Consider the following 22,213-nt stretch of genomic DNA (forward strand, 5'->3'; position numbering starts at 1 on the left):
TCATCAAGAAAGTGGAGTGAGGTAGGGAGAAAACTTACTCATCGGAAAAGAATTCCGGGTATTCTTGACGTAACCGATCCTCACGCTCCCAAGTTGCTTCATCTTCGGTATGATTACTCCATTGAACCTTTACAAACTTCACCATGCTACGCTTCACCTTTCTTTCATCTCGATCAAGAATGGCGATTGGGTGTTCTTCGTAAGTAAGACCCGGTTGAAGATCAAGTGACTCAAGGTCGACGGCATCAGCTGGAACGCGATGACATTTCTTCAACTGAGAGACGTGAAAAACATTATGCACGGCGGAGAGTGATTGAGGAAGTTCCAATTGATAAGCCACTGCTCCAACTTTCTTGATAATTCGAAAAGGGCCAACATAGCGTGGCGCTAATTTTCCTCTGACTTGGAAACGGCGAGTGCCCTTAAATGGAGAAACCTTAAGATAGACATAATCACCAATCTTGAGATGTAGTTCTCGGCGACGACGATCAGCATAACTCTTTTGACGAGATTGAGCAATGCGAAGATTCTCACGGATAATTCTGACTTGATCCTCAGCATCTTTTACCAAGTCTGGACCATAGAAAGGCCTTTCTCCCGATTCGGACCAGTTGATCGGAGTTCTGCACCGTCTTCCATAGAGAGCTTCAAACGGTGACATTTTGATACTTGCTTGATAACTATTGTTATAAGAGAATTCTGCGAACGGCAAGCAAGTAACCCATTTCTTCTCATAGATTAGAGCACAGGCTCGCAGCATGTCTTCTAAGACTTGATTGACTCTCTCGGCTTGACCGTCAGTTTGAGGATGATAAGCAGTACTGTAGGTGAGGTCAGTTCCCATGGCTTCATGAAGACTTCTCCAAAAGTGGGCAACAAACTGAGGACCACGATCAGAAACAATTTTCTTGGGAACACCATGAAGACAAACGATGCGGGTAAGGTACAACTCCGCATATTGCTTGACAAGATAAGTAGTCTTCACTGGAAGAAAATGAGCCGACTTCGTCAATCGATCTACAATTACCCATATAGAATCATACCCTTGAGAAGACTTGGGTAATCCAGTGATGAAATCCATTCCAATTTCTTCCCACTTCCATGATGGGATAGGCAAGGGCTGAAGGGTACCAGCTGGTTTAAGATGCTCGGCTTTAACCCTTTGGCAAACATCGCACTCAGAGACGTACCGAGCAATTTCTCGCTTCATGCGAGTCCACCAAAATCTTTGCTTGAGATCTTGATACATTTTTGTACTACCTGGGTGAATGGAAAATTGAGAACTGTGGGCTTCATCAAGGATAATTCGCCTGAGCTTATAATCCTTTGGCACCACAATTCGCTTCCCAAAGAATATAACTCCTTGATCATCAGTAGAGAAACACCGAGCTTTGCCCTCCCTCATTAATTCCTGAATTCGAGCCATACCTTTATTCTTCTTTTGGACTTCCTTAATTTGATCATAAAGATCAGATCGGACTGTAAGAGTAGCAAGATAACCTTCTTTGACCATAGAAATTCCGAGTTTCCGAAGATCATCACAGAGAGTATGCACAGGAGAAGCTATGGTCAAGCAGTTGCATTGAGCCTTCCGACTTAGTGCATCAGCGACGACATTTGCCTTACCAGGATGATAGTGCACTTCCATATCATAATCCTTGATCAGTTCAAGCCATCGACGTTGCCTCATGTTTAGATCAGATTGAGTGAAAATGTACTTGAGACTTTTGTGATCAGTATAGATGTTGCAATGATTACCAAGCAGATAATGACGCCATATCTTTAGAGCATGGACAACAGCCGCAAGCTCTAAATCATGGGTAGGATAATTTTCTTCATGTCGCTTGAGTTGACGAGAGGCATAGGCCACCACTCGGCCTTCTCGCATAAGAACACAGCCAAGACCAATGCGAGAAGCATCGCAATAGACATCAAAGCTCTTAGAAATATCCGGCTGAGCAAGAACTGGAGCAGTAGTGAGACGATCCTTAAAGGTTTGAAAGGCTTCTTCACAGGCTGGGGACCACTCAAACTTGACCCCATTTTTCAATAACTCGGTCATAGGCTTCGCAATTTTAGAGAAGTTCTCTATGAACCGGCGGTAATATCCCGCAAGTCCCAGAAAACTCCGAATCTCATGGACATTCTGAGGTTGCTTCCAATCCAAAACATCCTGCACCTTACTAGGATCTACAGCAATACCATCCTTAGAGAGGACATGACCAAGAAAAGATACTTCTTCAAGCCAAAACTCACATTTGCTAAACTTGGCATAAAGACGATGCTCCCTAAGTTTTTGAAGGACAATCTGAATGTGACGAGCATGATCTTCTTTAGTCTTGGAATAAATGAGGATATCATCAATGAAGATGATCACAAAGACATCAAGTTCCTCCATGAAGATGCTATTCATCAGATACATGAAATAGGCCGGTGCATTGGTGAGGCCGAAAGACATGACAGTGAATTCATAAAGACCATATCTAGTAGAGAAAGCCGTTTTCGGAATGTCTTCAGTTCGAATCTTGATTTGATGATAACCCAACCTTAAATCAATCTTAGAGAAATAACGAGCTCCAAAGAGTTGATCAAACAAGATATCAATCCGTGGAAGAGGATATTTGTTCTTGACAGTGACTTCGTTTAACGGACGGTAATCAACACACAACCGTAAACTATCATCTTTCTTCTTCACAAAAAGAGCCGGGCATCCCCAAGGAGAGGAGCTCGGACGAATGAAACCCTTGTCCAATAAAGTCTTGAGTTGTTTCTTCAATTCTTTCAACTCATGGGGAGGCATTCGGTAAGGCTGTCTAGAGATAGGAGCAGTTCCGGGCTTGAGCTCTATGACGAACTCCACCTCACGATCAGGAGGCATACCCGGTAATTCTTCTGGGAAGACATCCGGATACTCACAAACCACGGGAATATCTTCCAACGCCGTGGTTTTGGTACCCGCCAAGGCATATAAACAAGATTCCACCTTGGCAAGGGACAGTACAACTCTACTCCCAGAAGGGTGCAAAAGATCAACGGTGCGGGGCCCACATTTAATAACTCCGTCATGCTTACTCAACCAATTCATCCCAAGAATCACATCTAACTCCAGCTTGTCTAGAATGAGAAAATTGGCTCGAAAAGTAACTCCCCCAATGAGAATCGGAACCTCACTAGCAAAGTGTCTGGCAATGATTTCCCCACCCGGTGATTCTATATGGTATGGCACTGGTAGATTTTGCATTTCAAGCTTACTATGCAGCACAAATTTCTTGTTTATGAATGAAAAAGTTGCTCCAGAATCGAAAAGAACACTTGCAGGGTGAGAGTTGATTAGGAGCGTACCCATGAGTACTTCAGCATTCTCCGGAATTTCTTCAGCGGTGGTGTAGTTGAGACGGCCACGTTTAGGAGCTTGTTGTGGCTTAGCTTCTTGACGCGATGCTTGAGGCGGAGGAGCATTGGGTCTAGGTGCATTGAAGGCACCACCACGCCTCGGAGAGGGGCAGTCCCTAGAGATGTGGCCTAAGCCACCACAATTGAAGCACGGACCCTTTGCGGTCACACCTGGGTTGTTCCAATAAGCACTGACCGGCCTAGGAGCTTGTCCTTGAGGAGGTTGAGGGTGACGCACAATCCACATAGGACGTGGAGCTTGAGCACCCGGCGCCCGAGGTGGAAAAGGAGAAGGCCCCAGACGTGGACGCGAGGAGCTACCGCTTGCTGAGGTAGGAGCAGGACGCTTGTTCTTTGCTTCCAGATTCTTCATCTTGTGCTCGGCTCTAATGGCAATATTCACCAAGTCATTGAAGTCTTCAAACTTGGTAGTAGAGAGCTTGTCTTGCAACTCTGCAGAGAGCCCATCGTACAGGCGTTCTTGCTTCTTGGCATCGGTGGCCACTTCTTCAGGTGCATATTGGGAGAGAGTGTTGAAGGCATTGACATAGGCCATCACATCACGACCTCCTTGAGTGAGATTCAGAAACTCCTTCTTCTTGATGTCCATGATACCCTTGGGAATATGGAAGGAGCGAAAAGCTGTGCGGAACTCCTCCCATGTGAAGCGGTAGTTGGCAGGGTGAGATGCCTTGAAGTTCCGCCACCAAGCCCCAGGGGCATCATGAAGTTGATGAGCAGCAAAGAGAACCTTCTCATGGGGCTCACACTCAATAAGACCCAGCTTCTCTTCAATGACATTGAGCCAGAAATCCGCATCCAGAGGATCTTTGGAGCCACGGAAGATGGGCGGGTTGGTACGGAAGAAATCCCCAAACCTGTTCACTTGAGGCTCAGCTCTTGGGCCATTGTTGCCGGCATTGCCCAACTGATGGACTAGGTGTGCCATGAGTTCCGTTTGTCGGGCCAGGACATCCGCGAGATTTGGGTGAACTGGAGGATTAGGGAGGGGATCCTCGTTGTTGCGGTGGTTATTGCCACCCGAACCACTGGCACCATCCCTTTCATTTCCCGAACGCAACACCATCCTGTTAATAAACAAAACGGTTAGCGGTCAGGAATGAAAGATAGAGAATGATACTCAAAGGCTGGGTGGAGAGATAATGTGTGGATAACAATCTAACACACGATCAACACCAGAATAGCAACTCTAAGAGGTAGAGCAGATTTGGTCCACTAAGATCAGCACAACGAGTTCAACGAAAACTAGACCACGACACACTAGATCAGTTAGATGCAGGTTTGAAAACCAAAAGAAAGTATGCATGCATGCAAGGTATGAATGCAACATGACGTCTCCTCACAGCGTGAGCACGCCTTAACGTTCTAACACTCACTTACGATCCGCAACAACCGCATTGTCCAACAGCGCTACAACCCTCCTAATAGCGCTCAGGACAATGGGTGATTCCCACCTTCCCAACTCCGGTAAAAGGCTTAAAAGGTTTCCAGCAGGTGTTCCTATGCTACCGCTACTCATGAAGACAAGAGAGATTAAGCATATCTTAATTAAACAAGTGAAGCAATAAGGAAGAAATAGCTCTAAGACCAAGAAAGAAAGGTAGCAACCAGCCTTAAGTTCAAAGTTTTAGCAAAAGTAAACATTGATGCAAGTAGGCAAATTTTATTTGACTCTCAACCCACTAAGCCAATTTTAGGTTCACTTCATGGAAACTCAGCTCTGATACCCGTTGTGAGAACCGCCCAATTTGATACTATTTTAAACGAACCGCCGGTCATTATCACCCAGATGAGAGTTAACACGTGCTTGCCGTAGAGCGTGCCACGTGTTATCCCACATCTAGAGACACGAATAACCGACACGTCATTCATTCAAAATAATACCAAATCCGGTAGTCCCGGTATGTGCTCCAACATACGCCCAGAATCAGCATATGCACATACCGTATACAATCGAATACATAGCCAACAATCCACAAAGAGCAGTTATATAAAACCAGAGTTCGAGACTTAATATTACAAGTTCAATATAGGTGGGTTTCAAGCTTCACTTTACAAGCCTTGGGCTCACGCGAGTCATATTAAACAGAGATTTAGAGCTTATTGAAAGTACATGCTCTCCCGAAGCTCAGCTACGATAAAACTTACTTAAGATGATGATGCCTTGCTCAAGGACATCACCACAGCAGCAACAGCCTACTCTTCCCCCGCATTAGGATCAGCGGGGTAGAAATGGCCGAACACCACTTCTGGCTCACCTGCAACTAGGTTTAGAAAGCACCCTGAGTACAAAAGGTACTCCGCAAGACTTACGCGATTAAATAAACAAGGATCATGCAAAGGCTCAAGGAAAAGCTTTAAGTTTAAGTACTTATTGCATAAGCATAAGCTGCCTAGACTATCACCTAGCAAACTTAATTAATCTTGCCCAAACCCAAACAATTTTAGTTGATTAAGAGAGTAAAATAAACTATAACTGTTCATAGCTAAAACATGAACCATTCTCAACATAAACGATAATCTATGAGGAGTTCATGGGTTAAAGAGCGTGCTCATAACCGAGAGCGCGGCAATTCGAATTGATTTAACCTTGCAAGGGTGTACTACTTTACCCACACGACGCGAGGACCATACGACTCACCCAACCGATCACGCCGGGCAAGGGGATACTCACGTCAACCGTTCCCAACATGGCTCGATCATTGAACCTCACACCTAGCTTACGAGTAGAGACTTAGTTCCACCAGGGACATCTCTAAACTTTCCTACACATAAGTCCACCTGGGGACACACTAAGCCTCTCTGCATAGCCTGTAGCCACGTAGCTAGGACTGCACATCAATGAGCAAGTCAAAGAAGGTAATTGGCTTATCCGTTCCATTATATTGGATATGTGGTAGCACGGAAAGGTGCTCAAAACCGACGTCGTCCACTCGGTCCTTAACCGATCCAAGCGGACTATGCCCATGTGACTTCATTCTCTAGGCCCTAACATTCCGCTCGAATCTCGATACTACCAACTTATACTAGCCCCGACTCAAGTGCGATCAAGGATAAACAGGTAAGTGTGATACTCCAATCCATTCCTTTCTAGCAAGCACGATAAGTATTCTAAGCAGGACTAAGCATCCAGTCAGATTAAGTTATTAACTATCTAACTAGTGCCAAGGATATGAATAAACGAATCAAGGCAGGAGAATGCATCAAAGTAGGTACAAGCATGCAATACATACATATTATATAACCCAACATTACCCGGTGAGATAGCTAACTAAATCAGATTAAATAGGTGCAAGGAGTATGCTTAGCTGCTTGCCTGGGTTAACTTCCGACTCGACCACGAACGGGACTCCGGGTTCGGGCTCCACGGACTCGGCGGGTTCCACGGGTTCGTTCTCCGACGACTTGGTCACTAAAATGCATGAATGCGTTGCACGAATTAAGGAATGAACTAAACAGCAAGCATAAATCATGAAACAATTTGAGCATGCAGAGGACATCACAAAGAACTCATGAAAATTGGTTTTGCAGCAAAAGCATTTTCCTACATTTAATCATAAATATAACAGTTTTCAGCCACTTTAAACAAAGTAAAACAGAAAAGGAATGCAAACTCAACTAAACAAATCCAACAAAATTATCATGGAAACTAGGAAGGAACACAAAGCTAACAAAACTGGTTTCGCCATTTTCCCACTTTCCAGAAAAAAGTTCTATAATAAACCATTTTCATACAAAGTATAGGAAAACAAGCTAAAACTTTGATAACCAGCAAGGAATCATGTGAACAAGTAGCACTACTGAAAACTACACCTCACAAGGAGTCTAACAAAATTTGGTTTGACATTTTTCAAGCAGTATACAAATAACTAAGCAATAAACTCACTTTTGCAAGATAAATCTATAGATAAATCTACAATAAAGTAATATGCAAAACAATATTTTTCCTAAGTAGATCTCAGCTAGAGGAATCTAACAAAACAAGTCTCATAATTTTTGGAGCTACACATGATTTTCTACAAATTTTGGAAGATTGCAGAAATATGGAACCTAAGAAACCCTAGCTAAAACGCTAGGTCTACCCGAGGTAGCCACCCCGGCCACCGACAGGTGGGCCCAGGGAGCCGGGCGGCACCACCAGGCCGGGTCAAGGCCGAAGCCTGCCTTGACCCCGCGCCTGGGCGCGCCCACGCGCGCGCGTGCGCGGCGCGGTGGCGCCGGCGGACGGCGGCGCGGCGGGGCGAGGCTGGAGGAGCTCGGGGCGAGGGCGCATGGCGTGCCCTAGGTGACGGCGAAGCTCACCGGCGGCGATGCGGGCGAGGAGCGGCGGCGGACCGGTGGCGCGACGAGCAGAGGCGGCGGCGGGCGGAGGCGCTCGTCGCCGGCCCTGCAGGGGAGGGGAAGGGGCCGGGTTAGGGGTGGAACGGGTCGAGGGAAGCGAGGAGACGCTCCACCCGCGAAGAATCGACTAGGGACTCACTGCGAGCGGCGAATCGGCGGCGAGGAGGGAGCTCGGGCCGGCGGCGTCAATGGAGGGGAGCGGGCTAGGGTTTGAGGCGGGGAGCGAGGCCGACCGGGCACGGATAAGGAGAGAGGGCGAGGGAAGAAGGAAGCGGCGGCACGGAACGCGAAGATTGCCGGCACGTGGCGCGGCTCACGAGGATGGCCGGCGGCGGCGACGCGTGCCGCGGCGCGCGGGAGAAAACAGAGAAGGAGAGGGAAGGGGCTGACAGGTGGGGCCCGGCGGAGGATTTTATTTTCTTTTTCCTTTTTTTTTTCCAGGGCTGTGACAGGCTGGTCGATCTGGACTCTGGACAACACACAAGAGCATGCATGAAGAAATAATTTACTATATATATATCATCACGGTGTGCTGCATGCATATGCATCGTAGTTTCTATATGCATGCTCGCTATATCTACATATATACACTACACATTGAATTATCACTTATATCTGAAACGGAAGAGAGCGAATAATTTGCATAGCTAAATTAAGTTGAATCTGCACTGGTAATACAGTATACGATGACAGAAGCCAAGAACATTGAGCCAATTACGATTAATGATAAACAGGATGAACAGAGCGAGAGATCATGGCTCAGCGAGAATGCACCCAGATCGAAGCAAAGGGGGAAATGTGCATATATATAGTACGTTTGCTTTTGTCATTGTGGTCATCGGAATGGTTCTTTGCTTGTAAGGTAGCCAGCCACTGCAGGATCTATTTTGTAAGTTTGTAAAGATAAATATTAAAGGTTTAAGCACTGAAGCACAATGCTGTTGGGTACAATAATAAAAATTTTGGCCGCCTTTTCGAATGTAACCGAAATTACTGTTTATACAAAATATCGTCCTGTTCATCGGAAGATCCACCTTTTTACCCAAATTTCGGCTGAACAATACTGTTTGTGCGAGCTTAACACATTGCTTCACTCATCAGAATATATCTTGTCTACTCAATTGTGAGGAGCCTAGAATTCGAGATGGTTTAATTTCCTCCAACCGGAGTAGACAACTTTGTCAGAACTCGGAAGTGGGAGATGTGGAGGAGCCGATTGGTGACTGAACATACAGGGCCGTCGCAACAAAATCCGGGTCACTGTGCCAAACTCTAAAATAGGGTTTAGAGAAATACAACTAGTCAACAATAATGATGTATAAGCTATAAAGAACAACATATAGCTAGACTGCGATATATATCTAGCTGAATAATCTTTACCTAAACATCATTTTTTATATGTTTTTAATGATGTGCTCATAATCAATCTTCTCCGCCAGATTACTCCACGAGTCTAAGTGCTAGCGTAACCAAATCATTCAGTCTTTCTTGTGCCATTGAAGAACGCAAGTCGGACTTAAATAGCTTTAATCTGGAATGGTCAATAAGCCGCTATATGCAATAGTTGCATTGGGGAAAACTTCGAATTTCAACAACTTTAGAATTTTCAACAGAGCCCATCTTTTTTTTAAAATGAAATATTAAAGTTCATATAATCCACATACACTTCAAGTATTAAGATTGTACTGATAATTAAGATGAAACTAATTAACAAAAAATAAAGCATGCTTGGTATGTAGCTGATTTACCTCAGTTCGCACGACGGATTTCGAGTATAACCTGAGATTGCCAGCTAGTCTCAGGCCATCTCTTCGGTGTACGCAGCAGCTAGATCGATCTAACCCATGGCTTGGCGACTGGCCTGGCCAACACATAAGAGCATGCATGAACAAATAATTACTATATATTATCAGGGTGTGCTGCATGCATCATAGTTTCTATGCACGCACGCTACATCTACATATACACACTACACATTCAATTTTCACTTATATATCTGCAACTGAGGGAGCAAATAATTAAGTTGAATATATACCTCAACTAACTTGAATCAGCACTGGTACTAGGATATGATGACAGAAGCCAAGTAGATCGAAAAAATTACAATTGACGAGGATGAAAGACCCAGAGATGGTTCGGAGAGAATGTAGCTAGATAGAAGTATCGAACAAATTACATTGGCTTTGGGCAAATAATGTGCATCCACCTAGTATACTTGTAGTACGTTGCTTTTGTGTCTGTGTGGTCATCAGAACGGACTGAATGGTTCTTTGCTTGTAGGCTAAGCTAGCTAGTCACTGCAGAATCGGCTTTGTAAATGTAAAGATTAAAGATTTAAGCAGTGAAGCACAAAGCTGTCGAGTCTTTTATTAAAGGTTCAAGTAGAAGCACAACAAGGCTGCCGGGTCTTTACTTTCTCTCGTCTGCCCGGTTAGATTCTCCTGCCGGGCTAATTCGATGGCTTTTATATCATAGGTGAGTCCAAGTGACACAAGAGGATCCGAGGCTCAGTTGAAGTTATTGTTAATTTACTAAATAATAATCTTATTATAGTGGGTAATTTGGTTAATATTGTAGAAAAATCGTCGAGCTCTAATAAAAACTGGCTCCTAATAACTAGTTATTGGAGAGCCCCAATACAATTTTCAAGATTATTAGGGAAGGTGCTTTATCAAAACCCCAAAAACTGACTCACGGTAACCCATTCCATTCTATTTCTCTCTGTACTTGTTCATAAACATTGAATACTCCAATTTCACATCACAAAAATTTAAAACATTATATATCTACCACATACTAGTCGACATCATTTCAAATCCACAAGTGTGTTTCTGGTGTGCTTGCATTCACATGAAAATTTTAGCACTCGGGGAGCAAGATAAGGTCTATTCACTCCATAAAAGGGTGGTAAATCCGATGAGGCTTTCCGTACTAGTGCCTCTTGTTATTTTTTACGATTTCGATAACAGAGAAGTTGTCACATCTACATAATACAGATGAGGATGATAATTGTGCTAGTAGGAAAAAACAATTATGAACAACCATTTCTCAGTTGATGTTTAGAATCCCGCCAGTGAGATGCCAGGCTCTCACGCATTCTAAGCCCATGTGACTAGGGAGCAAGGTTGTAAATCTCCTGCTATAGTTGTTTGAGGCAGGGTACAACAATTTGAACTCATGTATAATTTAGCCGCTATTGCCTCGTTTCATCCGCTATTAGCTATTTTTATTAGAGTCCAGTCGCTAAACCTCTTAGCCCGCAATTTTGAATCATGCTAGGGAGGTGATCATGACTTTGACGAGAAGGAGAAGCCATTTTCTTTAACGAGACTTCAATAATGATGGAATGATCATCATATAATACTAGTGGGTGCGCGATATGCTTACTCCTATATTTATGACCTAAATTGGGACAATATAGAATTAAGGGCCATTTGCAAAACTGCCCTTGTTTTGAAGCCTAACTACATGTTTGTTCCTATTTTTTTTTTAACTTTGCATGTTTGCCACTGTTTGTGCAAAATAGGGGCGATCATGCAACTGGAAGACAAAAAACATGTAACACCTGTATTTTCAAATTAGGAACCTAAATAAATTTGATTAGGTTTACTGTAGGCTCGATAAGGTTTCATTTAATTTATCTTGAATTTAGAGCATTTGTCGGGAATTAAATAAAATACCTAGCTATAAAATAAATGTAAGGAAAATAGGTTTGCGCATCTCATGCTGCTTTGCATTTTTATTTGCTTGTTGATTCATATTAAATTCAAATTTTTGAGTTTGAATTTAATTTGAAAGTGTTTGAATCGTTTTGGAAAATGGAAAATCTTTTCTCTTTCTCCCACTCTTTCAGCCCAGCCCATCTCTGCCTTTTTCTTTTTCACCCCGCAGCCCAGCAACTTCTTTCCCGCCGGCCCACTCCCCGCTCCTGGCCCAATCCGGCCCAGCGCCCCTTCCCCCTCCCTGTTTCACCGCCAAGCGGGTCCCGCCCGTCGGGACCGTCTTCCTCTCGGGTCCGAGCCGGACTCCAGCTTGAAGCCGACCGAGATCCCCGCGAGCGCGCCGCTGAGTCCCTCTTGGGCCCGCACGCCAAGGTCCGTGCTCCGCCCCTATAAAAGGAACCCTAGACCCCTGGAAACCCCAAACCGAAGCCGCAGCCGCCGCCTTCGCGAAAACCTAGCTTCCGCGCCGCCGCCATTGTTGGAGCTCGGAGTCCTCCGTGACGCCGCCGTTCCAACGCGTCCCTGTCGACTTCAAGCCCTCCAGGAGTTTCGCACCGAGGTAGTGAGGCTCATCGGCCTGTTTTTCTTCTCCTTCTCGCTCCGTTTCGCCCGCTTTAGCTCGCTGGTGCCGCCGCTCCGCCATGCGCCGCCGCACGGCCGCTCCACTCGCCTATGTCCCCCACAAGCCCCGCCATCGAGTTCGTGTGCTCGCGCGCGTGCTCCCAGCCCAAGAACCGAGCCAAAGAGAGCCCAGATGGCCGTTTTGGCCTACTCCGGCCGTCCCGCCGCCGCGCGCCGCCGTTTCAGCTCACCGCCGGCCGTTTCACGCCGCCGCCGCTCGCCCCAAAGAACCCTAACCGTCCGATCTGAAATCCACGGCTCAGATTAGATCGGATCGAAGTCAACCTAGCCAGGAAAACGGTCAACCATGGTCTTTTTGCACTTAAGCCCCTCTGTTCTTCCAAAATTAACCCGCCATCCTATTCACTTGAAAAGTATTTACAAAGTCGCCCCTGTTTTTTTATGATCTAGCCCATGCGTATAAGGTTTAATTACGTTTCAGCCCTTAGATCTTGTTTAAGCCATAACTTTCTCGTTTTAGATCCGTTTTTGTTGATCTTTACGCTCACGCGATCGTTGCAACGAGTAGAATAGTTTAGTAACCTCTTTTTGTACTGTTTTTGTTGTCTGGTGTACTGTTTCTTATTGTTTGTACTTGTTTGTTTGTATGTGCGCGTTTGGTGCGATAGACGATCAGCAGTTCGAGGAGCAGCATCAAGATCAAGACTTCGGAGGACCGGACCAGCAGCAGTTTGAGGAAGGCAAGTGGACCCTTGATCATATTTTTGACCCATGAAATCACCAAATCTATCACATTTACTTTTATGTTCATGCATGAGTCTATAATATGATGGGAACCGAGTTAAGGACATGCCTAGTATTATTTACCTTATTCCTTGTCAACTTGGGTTTATTTTCATGTTGGGTAGCTATGCTAGTCGCTTTACCTTGGTTGTGGGTGGATAATATTACAACTGTTATACTTGTTACTTCATGTTCATGATGGTTTAATATTGTTAAGCAAGATCATATGTGTTAATTGGAACATGGAGAACCACCCAAGAAAATAGTACAACCACAATACTATATGGCTCTGGTCTTGGCTGATTAATTAGAGACTCTAGCTTGTGACAGTCTTACCGAAAGGGCAAGAGGGGATGCATCGATGGGGTATAGCTCGGTCCTCTTGGGGCAATTGGTATTGTTTTATGATCCTTTGGTAAGGTATCACCTCATTAGGGCAGTGTTATGACCACTTTGGCTTGAAACCTTAGCGGGTTGTCATAGGTTAGGGAATCTGTGTAAAGGCCTCGTAGCGTCCCTATGCAGTCATACCTAAGGAAGTGTGATATGGTGCTTGGCCCACACTTGCATGGTTGGGTTTAAAGTTCTTCGGAGCTTTTACGCGAATTGTGGTAAAAGTGTACAACCTCTGTAGAGTGTAAAACTAACCGGTTAGCCGTGCTCACGGTCAAGAGCGGTTTGGACCCTCACATGATAATTGAACTTGAAGTTGATCTAAATCGATGCTTTTACTTATGGTTATGTTATATATCTTCATATATGCTTATCTTGTGGGTTTAATGGTATATACTTATATCTAGTTAATGCTTGCTAATAAAATATCATCAACTAAAATTACTGAGTGCAGTTAAACCGTGTCAGCTATTCCTTGAGTTAGCCTTGCATATATTATAGATGTTTCCCTACCACTTATTGAGTACCAACCATAAGTGTACTCACCCTTGCATACTTGCTGCTCAGACCGTAATAACAACTGCCCGGAGTTTCCAGAAGATTTCGAGGATTTCTAGGCGTATGTCTCCCAGTCATCTGCCTGTGCTGAAGAAGATTTCCGCTGTTACTCTTTAGACGTTTATTTATTCGCTTTAGACATTTGGTTTTGTAATAAAGTCTTTGATACTCTCTTTATGCTTGCACTAGTTGTGATATTCACTTAATGTTTAATCATATGTGTGTAAACTGATCCTAGCGCACATATGAGATGCATTCGGTTTGCCTTTATAAACTGGGTGTGACAAAACAGAAGCAAACATGCAAAGTTAAAAAAATAGGGGCAAACGTGTAGTTGGATTTCAAAATAAGGGCAACTTTGCAATTGTCCCTAGAATTAATCATGACAAGATAAAATATAGCGTTGCTCGGTCGGCACTTATTTATTATCAGCGCACGAGATGCCCGGATCGAACTCAGCCTGAAGCACATGCTAGAGGCCGCACTATCAGTATGATGGCTTTTCGGAGCGCAGAGCAGCTATAAGAGCACTCAGTATGACGGCTTCTCCAGTGGCCAATTCATAATCCTACATCGCAGCCTCACGAATCGATGCAGTGACTGCAAGTAGTGAATCATGGTGACTGCAGGTAGTGACTGCAGAGAAGAAGGGAACCTGGTGAAGCAAAAAAGGCGACAAAGGTCACTAGGGTGGGCTTGAGAGGTGACTGCAGCAAGTGTCATCGTCACAATAGTAGAACATGCGGGTCTAAATCAAAGAGGAGAAATACAATGGAGAAAGGAAAAGAGGCAAATAACATTTCTCATTCTTTTTATATACAATTAATCATTATTCAAGTGTTGCTAACTGAAATTATTGTTCCAATTATTGGAGTGTAGTAAGACACAAAAAAGTCCAGAAATATTGCATCATACTTTGCAACCAGAGCATCACACAGCGTCTTCGCCTCTGTCTCATCAATGTACACACGGACTAATCCGTCTGACAGATTGCTAATGATACATCCGACAAAGAGATTATTGGCCTCATCGTACTTCTTCTGCTCTTCAGCAGTAAGTACGCCCTCAGGCTTGCCAAGTCTCGTGTCCCAGATGTGCATATCAGTAAACCAGAGGCGAACCTTGGACTTCCAGATCTTAAAGTTCATGCCAGTAAACTTTTCTGGCCTCAGTGACTCAGCAAAACCAGCCATTGTTAAATCAACAGATTGCCTATAATAAGGTTTTTGGATTGTTGGAAAAATAGACAACTGTAAGTTTAAATTCCGAACTAGATTTATCATGACGAGAATTAAACCTAGCATGTATGACTCTAACATACTAGACAGTACGTATATCATAAACATGATCTCAGAAAACATGATTATGAAACAGATCTGATCACAAAATACGTACTGTGCGGGAGCCGCCGGGAAGACGAAAGGCGCAGACGAGACGAAGATGGTCCTTCGAACGGAGCGCAGCAACCGGCGATGCAGACGACGGTATGCCGCAGCTCCTAACTTGGACAGAGGACGAGTCGTGGCGAAGAAGATAAGCAGTCGCGCTTGGCGCTTCCCAAAAACCTTATTCGCCCTCTCCCGGTGCAGGATCACAAGAGCGAGCGGTTCCGGAGACCTGCTCTCCCGTTCGCCGGTGCACGCCGGCGTTCGGGATGGAGCAACTACGAAGGCGGTGCAGCAGCGAGGAGAGGCAAAACCCTAACTCGATTAGATCGTCTTACGAATTCCCAAACCTAGGGGACTCCACGTATAATGATCTATGGTGCACTTTTTTCATGAGGGAGGTGGTCCGTATTTAAAGGGAGAAAAACCCCCTAACCCTCGTCCATTAGCAATACGGGACTAATAGATGGTGTACCTCCTCTTAGCGCTAATGAGCCTTTGAGATTTATTAGGATTATTTATATGGGCCAAGCCCATAAATCTAACAATATTTCGATGTAATAAATGCTAGCTGGTAGCCCAGTAAATCAATGTACTTTACTCTTTATTAGTTAATTGGATATATGTTAGTTTAATTTAGTAGTACATTGTCACTTGGAACATTTAAGTGCTGCATTGTTGCTTTCAAAAATTCGCTGTTTCAACCTTCTACTATTTCTTTCAGTCGTGCACCGAGCAGCAAGCGGTGGCGAGGCAAGAGCCAGATGCCACCTAGGGGCAGAGGCTGCTGTGAAGCAGGCATTCTGCACCAAGCAGCAACAGAACAGTTGATAGAACCCGCTAGAGTTTGTTTCTGATCTTTCGATGAGAGTGGGGGATAACTCGATTTGAAGGAGGATCGACGTTGTGCTACCCGACTATAACACCACAAGGGCTGCGACTTAGCGACAGTTACACCGCCTCCGATTTGTGCTATTCTTGTTGTGCCAAGAACAACCTTAACCTGCTAGCAAATTAAAGAACAAGCAAGAACAAGTGGACAAACAAACAGCACACAGACCTTGCCCAAGAGATAAATCTGGTACACACAAAGTTGGGGTTCTGAATCAAGCAAATTGGGTGGTATAATCGACACGCATTTACAAGAAAGTAGCAGTAGCTAAACTTTCATCTAAACAAAACACAAGTGTTTACTAGTGGCTGCTACTAGTTTATATAGGTGGGAAGGTAGTCAGGAGGGTGCTGAGACCAAAACCCTAACTTAAAATGGGCCCCTAGTGGGCTGGGCGAGATACAAATTACTCAGCCCATGTCTAGATGTCCGAACGTCATTTTGGCGATTATTCTTAGCTCCGGATGAATCTGATAATGAGGTTGGATACATTGGAAAGTAGACTTCAAGATCTTTTCAATGAGTACTCAAGGCCATTGAATGATCTTCAGAGCAAAGAAGTATGTCTCGAGGAAGTTGTCAGGTCCTGGAGGTCCGAACTGGTTGTCCGAACTTGCAATCTGATTCTTTGGTCCTGATGAGGACATGAAACCCATGCATACGACCATGATTAGTGCATGGCATCAAAAGAGAGGAGTCCAGCAAGGGTGTCTAAGTCATGAAGGAGGCCCTAGGTTGATTCGGTTCGAGTCTCCAAGGTGGAGGCCCAAAGAAACTCAAGTTCGAGTCCATCTCGGAGTCCAGGAGCAGCCCGCACTAAAATCGATGCCCAGGCTGCATATGGAGTCTATTTTGGATGCTCTTTATATGGATGGAAAGATAATTTCAAGGACCTTCCAATGGTACTGGTTTGAGGCCCAAATTCGTTCGGAGTCAACAGGAATCGTCAAAACAAATGAATGCCCAGAATCTGTCAGGCTGCCATGAAACAATCTTTTGGGCCGTTCGCCCGTGTATCGTCTTGTAGCCCATAGGGGTGTTTCCAGAGGGGTCATCCATGACCTAAAACTTATATATTCAGTAGCCGCCGCCACATTAGGGTTAGAGTTTTGTTTAGTTCTTGTGTTTTCCTTCGAGAAATAGAGATTGCATCGTTGTATATGTGGTGACAAGTCCTTATACATTGATTCAAGGCCCCTGTTCTTGCTCTCCTCGACTGTGTCGATTAGTCCTTTCGATTCGAGTGCTTGAACCCCTCTTGTGATTCGCTTAATCCATATCTGCAATTATCAGATTGTGTGTTTACCTCTTCTTGCTTGTCATTCGATTCGCTTGCAGGAAAAGCCTTCTCGGCGAGGTCTCAATCAAGTTGTGCTTGGTTGATAACCAGCGGAGTGGTGGTGTAACGGTTGCAGGCTTCGAATTCGTGTTTGATTAGAAGCCGGATCGACAACGTCACGTACTCCATCAATCGAATTTACCCTACCTCTCGGAAGATCGGGCCGCGTCTACATCAGGTCCGATCCTTCCTTTCCTCGTGCCTCCTTCCGCTTGGTTGTTGTCATTGTATTCCATTCTCCAATCTAATAGTTGAGTTGACGTGCACGAGCTCGAGTCATTGGTCTTTGCTGTGAAATAGGCATGGATATATCCATAGAAGGGATGTCCTCATCAACAGTGCCAGGTGCCGCCAGAAGGGTGCCGGTGCCTTGCGGTCACCGCCGGCGGAGCTGGCATCGTCGAACAAGATAGAAATGGGAAGAGAGACGAGAAATATTCTGTATTGGCAGGGGGGGTGATATGAACATAAGCATAGCTGCCTGCCAGCCACATTGGGCTGCTAACGTGTTCATCCTAGTAAGCAAACCAGGTTTCTAATTCCACATAATCTGCTAAACCGGTTTCAAATATGTATAAAAAGTGTGTTTTGATCTGGTTTAGGGAAAATTGGGAGTTAAGTAAACCATTTAAATGTTTAGAGGGTTATTTGTACGTACCATATGCTTGGAGGTAGTAATTTGAACATTTTCCTTCTTTTTTAGAGAGGAACTCGGCCTTTTTATGCTGAGTGAGTGATATTGTATCAATCCATCCGGTCTGATTAGTTCCAAACGGGCCTCGATTCTTATTCGACCTTGATTGTCCCGAAGGCCGGCCCATCTAGGTCCAATCATTTCCCTTTTCCTCTATCCAATATTTTATTGTTTCAACAATTTCTCACTTAAAAACGTGCATAAAAATTAGATTAAAAAACTGGGGGATCGGAAGAACTTGAATTGCCGAACATAAGACATGGAAAAATGCTCGTCATGCTCGACAACCACAGCAAATAAAAAGGCACGCTTTGCAAAAGAGACGGCATACCAAATTTTTACTGCCATATAGAAATACAAAATAACCGTTCTTTTCTGTAGACCAACCAAATAACCATTCCAGCACCCATGGGCCTGTTTAGCTATTCAAATCTGGGCTCAACCCAGGGCCGCGAATTTGAATCAAATTCTTGACCATTCTTTTTTTTTTGGAAAATTCGGATTGAATTCCTAACCCAGCCATCTGGCTGGAAGAGGTTGGGTTCTCGAATTTTCTCTAGAATATAACCCTCTCTCTCGTTCGCCTTGTTATCGTGGCAAAGTGATTTTGGCATTCCATTTCCAATTTCCCATGCATGTGAAGCTGTGTTGTGGCCAAAACTTTAATTAGTTACACAAAACCTGAAAGAAGAAGCCACAAACATGCATGATGAGGTAATACGTAGTGTGCTCAACTAACTGATCTAGTGCTCTTTCATTGTCAGACTCATACTTGTTTCGTGTGATTGGCATGACTTTGTAAAGGGATTTTTTTTTTAAAAAAAGAATACATTGAACATCGATGTGTCGTTTGACAGAGAATGCATGTGTCGACAAGTTCGATTTATTGGAAGAGGTTTCATCTGAGAACCGCTTTTCAACACCACCCTAACCTGCTCTTCAATTTAAAACTCTACACGATCACGTTAGCTATAACCACCTGTACCTGTTCGAGTGCTCTAGGATGCATACAGTCAGACATAAAAAATACAAGCTTTCCAACAATTCATAATCAAGCTAGCTAGCTTGCTTTAATTTATCTTAGGGTGATGTGTATTCGGTACCCAAAACCTACGGATTAGTGTTATTTATTATATGACACCTAGGTGTTTCTTTTCCTCCATTGCACCTTTTTTTTTCCTTCACTCAATAGTTACTAATCTCTCTCCTCCATTGGATTTGGGGTTTTAGGGTTATGTGTAGTTAGGAATTTAGGATAGGAGATTTGACACTTTAGAGGAAAACCCAGGTAAGGATACTTGTCTCAACAGTGAGAAGATTGGTGTACAGGACCGCGAGGTGGCGGAGGATAGCCAAGGTGAGACTCGTGACTCACTTAAAACAGGTAGCAATAGAGGCGAGGAGCAATGGCGGACCATGTGGCTGGAACGATCGGATATTGTACTGAGGGTGAGGACACCATGACCTTTCTAGTTTTATTATAAGAGCATAGGATAATTGTATGATCCAGTATTCTTAAGGCATCGTCTAGACAACAAAGCGCACCCAAGGTATCATAAAGGCTTAGTTACACCTTATCGCCTAGGTAATAAGGCGTATTCAAGGGGCTATCGCCTTAAAAACAATGGTAGCAGGATCAATGTTTATAAAGATTTGATTATAAAAATTTAGGTGTAAGAGAACATGAAAGGCTATGTATGATACAGATGGCCCATTCATTATTGTGAAAGTAAGAGTATTTGAGCATTGTCCTAAAATGCATCCTTTCAATATAATTGCTAAGTGTGAAAGTTTAGCATTTAATTTTAGTTCATCCAAGCATGCCCCAATTATATTTCACAACATCCGGACAAGTGACAAAAGAGTACAGTGAAATGCTACAACAGATTTCCAGGGCTGCCGGTGACCGAAGAAAAACCAAGGAGATGCTTCGACCATGTGAGCTGCTCAACACAGTTGCGACACATCCCGCACTGACAGTCCATTCCTTCACGGCGTACGCATAGCAGGTTTGACCTACACCTGTGCGCACGTACCGTCTCGCGTGTGCCAATCCTCGCGTACGTGCTACTTAATCCCCATACGTGCCCCCGTAGCGCGCGCGCTCCACTCCGGCCGGCGCACCACAACCCACGCCGCGCGCCATGCACGACGCCGCCGTGGCCGGCGTCCACCACGCCCTCGTCGCCGGCGCCGCTGCGGCGCTCCTCGCGCTGGCCGTCGCGCTCTTCCTGCTATGGCGCAGGAGACGTGCCGCTGCCGTGAGAGGGGCCGCCGCCGCCCGCCCCGGCTCCGCGGCGGCGGCGCCCCTGCCGGTGGTCCCGCTCGCCGACGTCGAGCGCGCCACGGACGGGTTCCACCCGAGCCGGGTCGTCGGGCAGGGGTGGCACTTCTCCGTGTACGCGGCGGCGCCCGGGGTCGCCGCCAAGCGCATGCACCCACACCTCGTCCTTGGGGACCCCGGCGGGCGGCGGTTCCCCGCCGCGGTCCGCTCGCTCGCCGTGCCGCCCCACCCGAACGTCGCGGCCATCATCGGCCTCTCCGAGGGCCCCGGCGAGCGGGTCATCCTCGTCGAGCGCGCCCCCGAAGGCGCCGCCAGCCTCCACAGGCTCCTCGCCGGGGGCGACGCACGCCACGTCCCCACGCTATCGTGGCCCCAGCGCGCTGCGGTCGCCGCCGGCGCCGCGCGCGGGCTGGCGCACCTGCACGCGCACGGCGTGGTCCACGGCCGCGTGAGGCCGTGCAACGTTCTCGTGAACGCCTCCGGCGGCGGCGGCGGCGGCGCGCGCTGGAGGCAGGCGACCAGGCTCACGGACTACGGGCTGGCCGGCTTCCTCGACCGCCGCGACGACGCGCGCGCGGAGGACGACGTGTACATGTTCGGCGCGGTGCTGCTGGAGCTGCTCACGGGGCGGCGCTGGGACGGCAGCCGGCTCGCGGACTGGGCCCTGCCGCACATACGCGCCGGCGCCGGCATGGAGGTACTCGACGTGGCGCGGGCCGGCGCGCCGGCCGACAAGGCGGAGGCGCGGCTCCTGGCGCGGGCGGCCAGGGTGGCGCTGGCGTGCGTGGGCAACGACGGGCGCAGCCGGCCGGGGATGGCGGAGGTGTCGACCATCCTCAGCGACGTGGAGGCCGCGTACCGGCGCCGCGACGGCGCACCGGTGGGCGAGGACGAGGAAGCCGACGGCGGCGACGAGGGTCGTCTCAGTGGATGCCTTCTTGGAACCAGCAGGAGCGTCCACAAGGCGGACATGCTGCTCCGGCCTCCCGTGTGATGTGAAGACCCAAAGCTGTTGAATTCTTAGGGAAATTGATCAACTGATGACTACCACTAATCGGCTAGGATAGTGTGAAATGTTCTTGTTTGTTAGTAAACAACTTTTTCTGAAACTTCTTGTTTTCTATTTGTAAAAAATACAGTTACTGCGTAGATCATGAGTAGAATGTACAGGCTATTTGAGCATCTGGCGGTTTCATATTGATTCGGTGATTTCTCGATTTTTAAATCGACCCTGTTCGGAACATGGAATTTCTTCAAGGAACCATGTACATTTGTACTGGCTCTTTGGTAAAATTCCGCATCTCTGCAGGACTAGCACCACCATGATTCTTTATCCGGGAGGAACAAGATGACATATGATCATGGGAGGTTTCTTGCATGGACGCCGTTGACTCACTGTTCATCGATCACTGGTATCCGTTGACAGTGAGCTGAATAAGAGCTGCGCAGATGCTTCCTGTGCCTTGTGCCGTGGGCTAGCGTTCGTGTACTGTGGAAGGCATTGTCAGTCAGATATGGCAGAGAGGATGCCTGCCGTATACTCAATCCTCGCCCGAGTGTACTGCCGATAGTTTGTCCTCGTGATCTTTTTAACATGGTCTTCAGCGAGGAGATATGCGATTAGATTTGGAACAAGGTAATAGCCGGAGGAATAGTTGGACCCCTTTAAAAATAGTTGTCAAATTTGTTGAATTGTAAAACTATGTGAGCCTCTCGGCAGCCACCATAGCCACTTAGGCTTAGGAGCTCTTTGGCAATTGGACAGAGGACCTACGTTCGGCATGTTACAAAATATTTATATTAGGATGCTCTCATCCTCTATTTAC

The 22,213-nt window shown here is 46.1% G+C and overlaps 1 protein-coding gene and 1 long non-coding RNA gene across 5 annotated transcripts; one reads left to right on the forward strand and one right to left on the reverse strand.

Annotated features, from left to right (window-relative positions):
• Positions 1 to 6,766: 6,766 nt before the first annotated feature.
• Positions 6,767 to 10,030, reverse strand: LOC120679924. Of its 4 annotated transcripts, XR_005677389.1 has the most exons (4): positions 9,791 to 10,030; positions 9,504 to 9,616; positions 9,136 to 9,286; positions 8,537 to 9,027 (listed from the first exon to the last, which is right to left on the reverse strand). It is a non-coding gene; the product is annotated as an uncharacterized LOC120679924 (long non-coding RNA). The 4 variants fall into 4 exon arrangements; XR_005677390.1 differs by lacking the exons at positions 8,537 to 9,027; positions 9,136 to 9,286 and adding an exon at positions 6,767 to 6,826 and having other exon boundaries at positions 9,791 to 10,021; XR_005677388.1 differs by lacking the exons at positions 8,537 to 9,027; positions 9,136 to 9,286 and adding an exon at positions 8,207 to 8,224 and having other exon boundaries at positions 9,791 to 10,020.
• Positions 10,031 to 20,235: 10,205 nt separating this feature from the next.
• Positions 20,236 to 21,558, forward strand: LOC120680004 (leucine-rich repeat receptor protein kinase MSL1-like). Its single transcript, XM_039961656.1, has one exon. It carries the CDS (start codon positions 20,248 to 20,250, stop codon positions 21,379 to 21,381), a length of 1,134 nt encoding a protein of 377 aa, XP_039817590.1. The 5' UTR covers positions 20,236 to 20,247; the 3' UTR covers positions 21,382 to 21,558.
• The last annotated feature ends 655 nt before the right edge of the window (positions 21,559 to 22,213 follow it).

The sequence above is a fragment of the Panicum virgatum genome, chromosome 6N (assembly GCF_016808335.1).
Source record: "Panicum virgatum strain AP13 chromosome 6N, P.virgatum_v5, whole genome shotgun sequence".
Lineage (NCBI taxonomy): Eukaryota > Viridiplantae > Streptophyta > Magnoliopsida > Poales > Poaceae > Panicum > Panicum virgatum.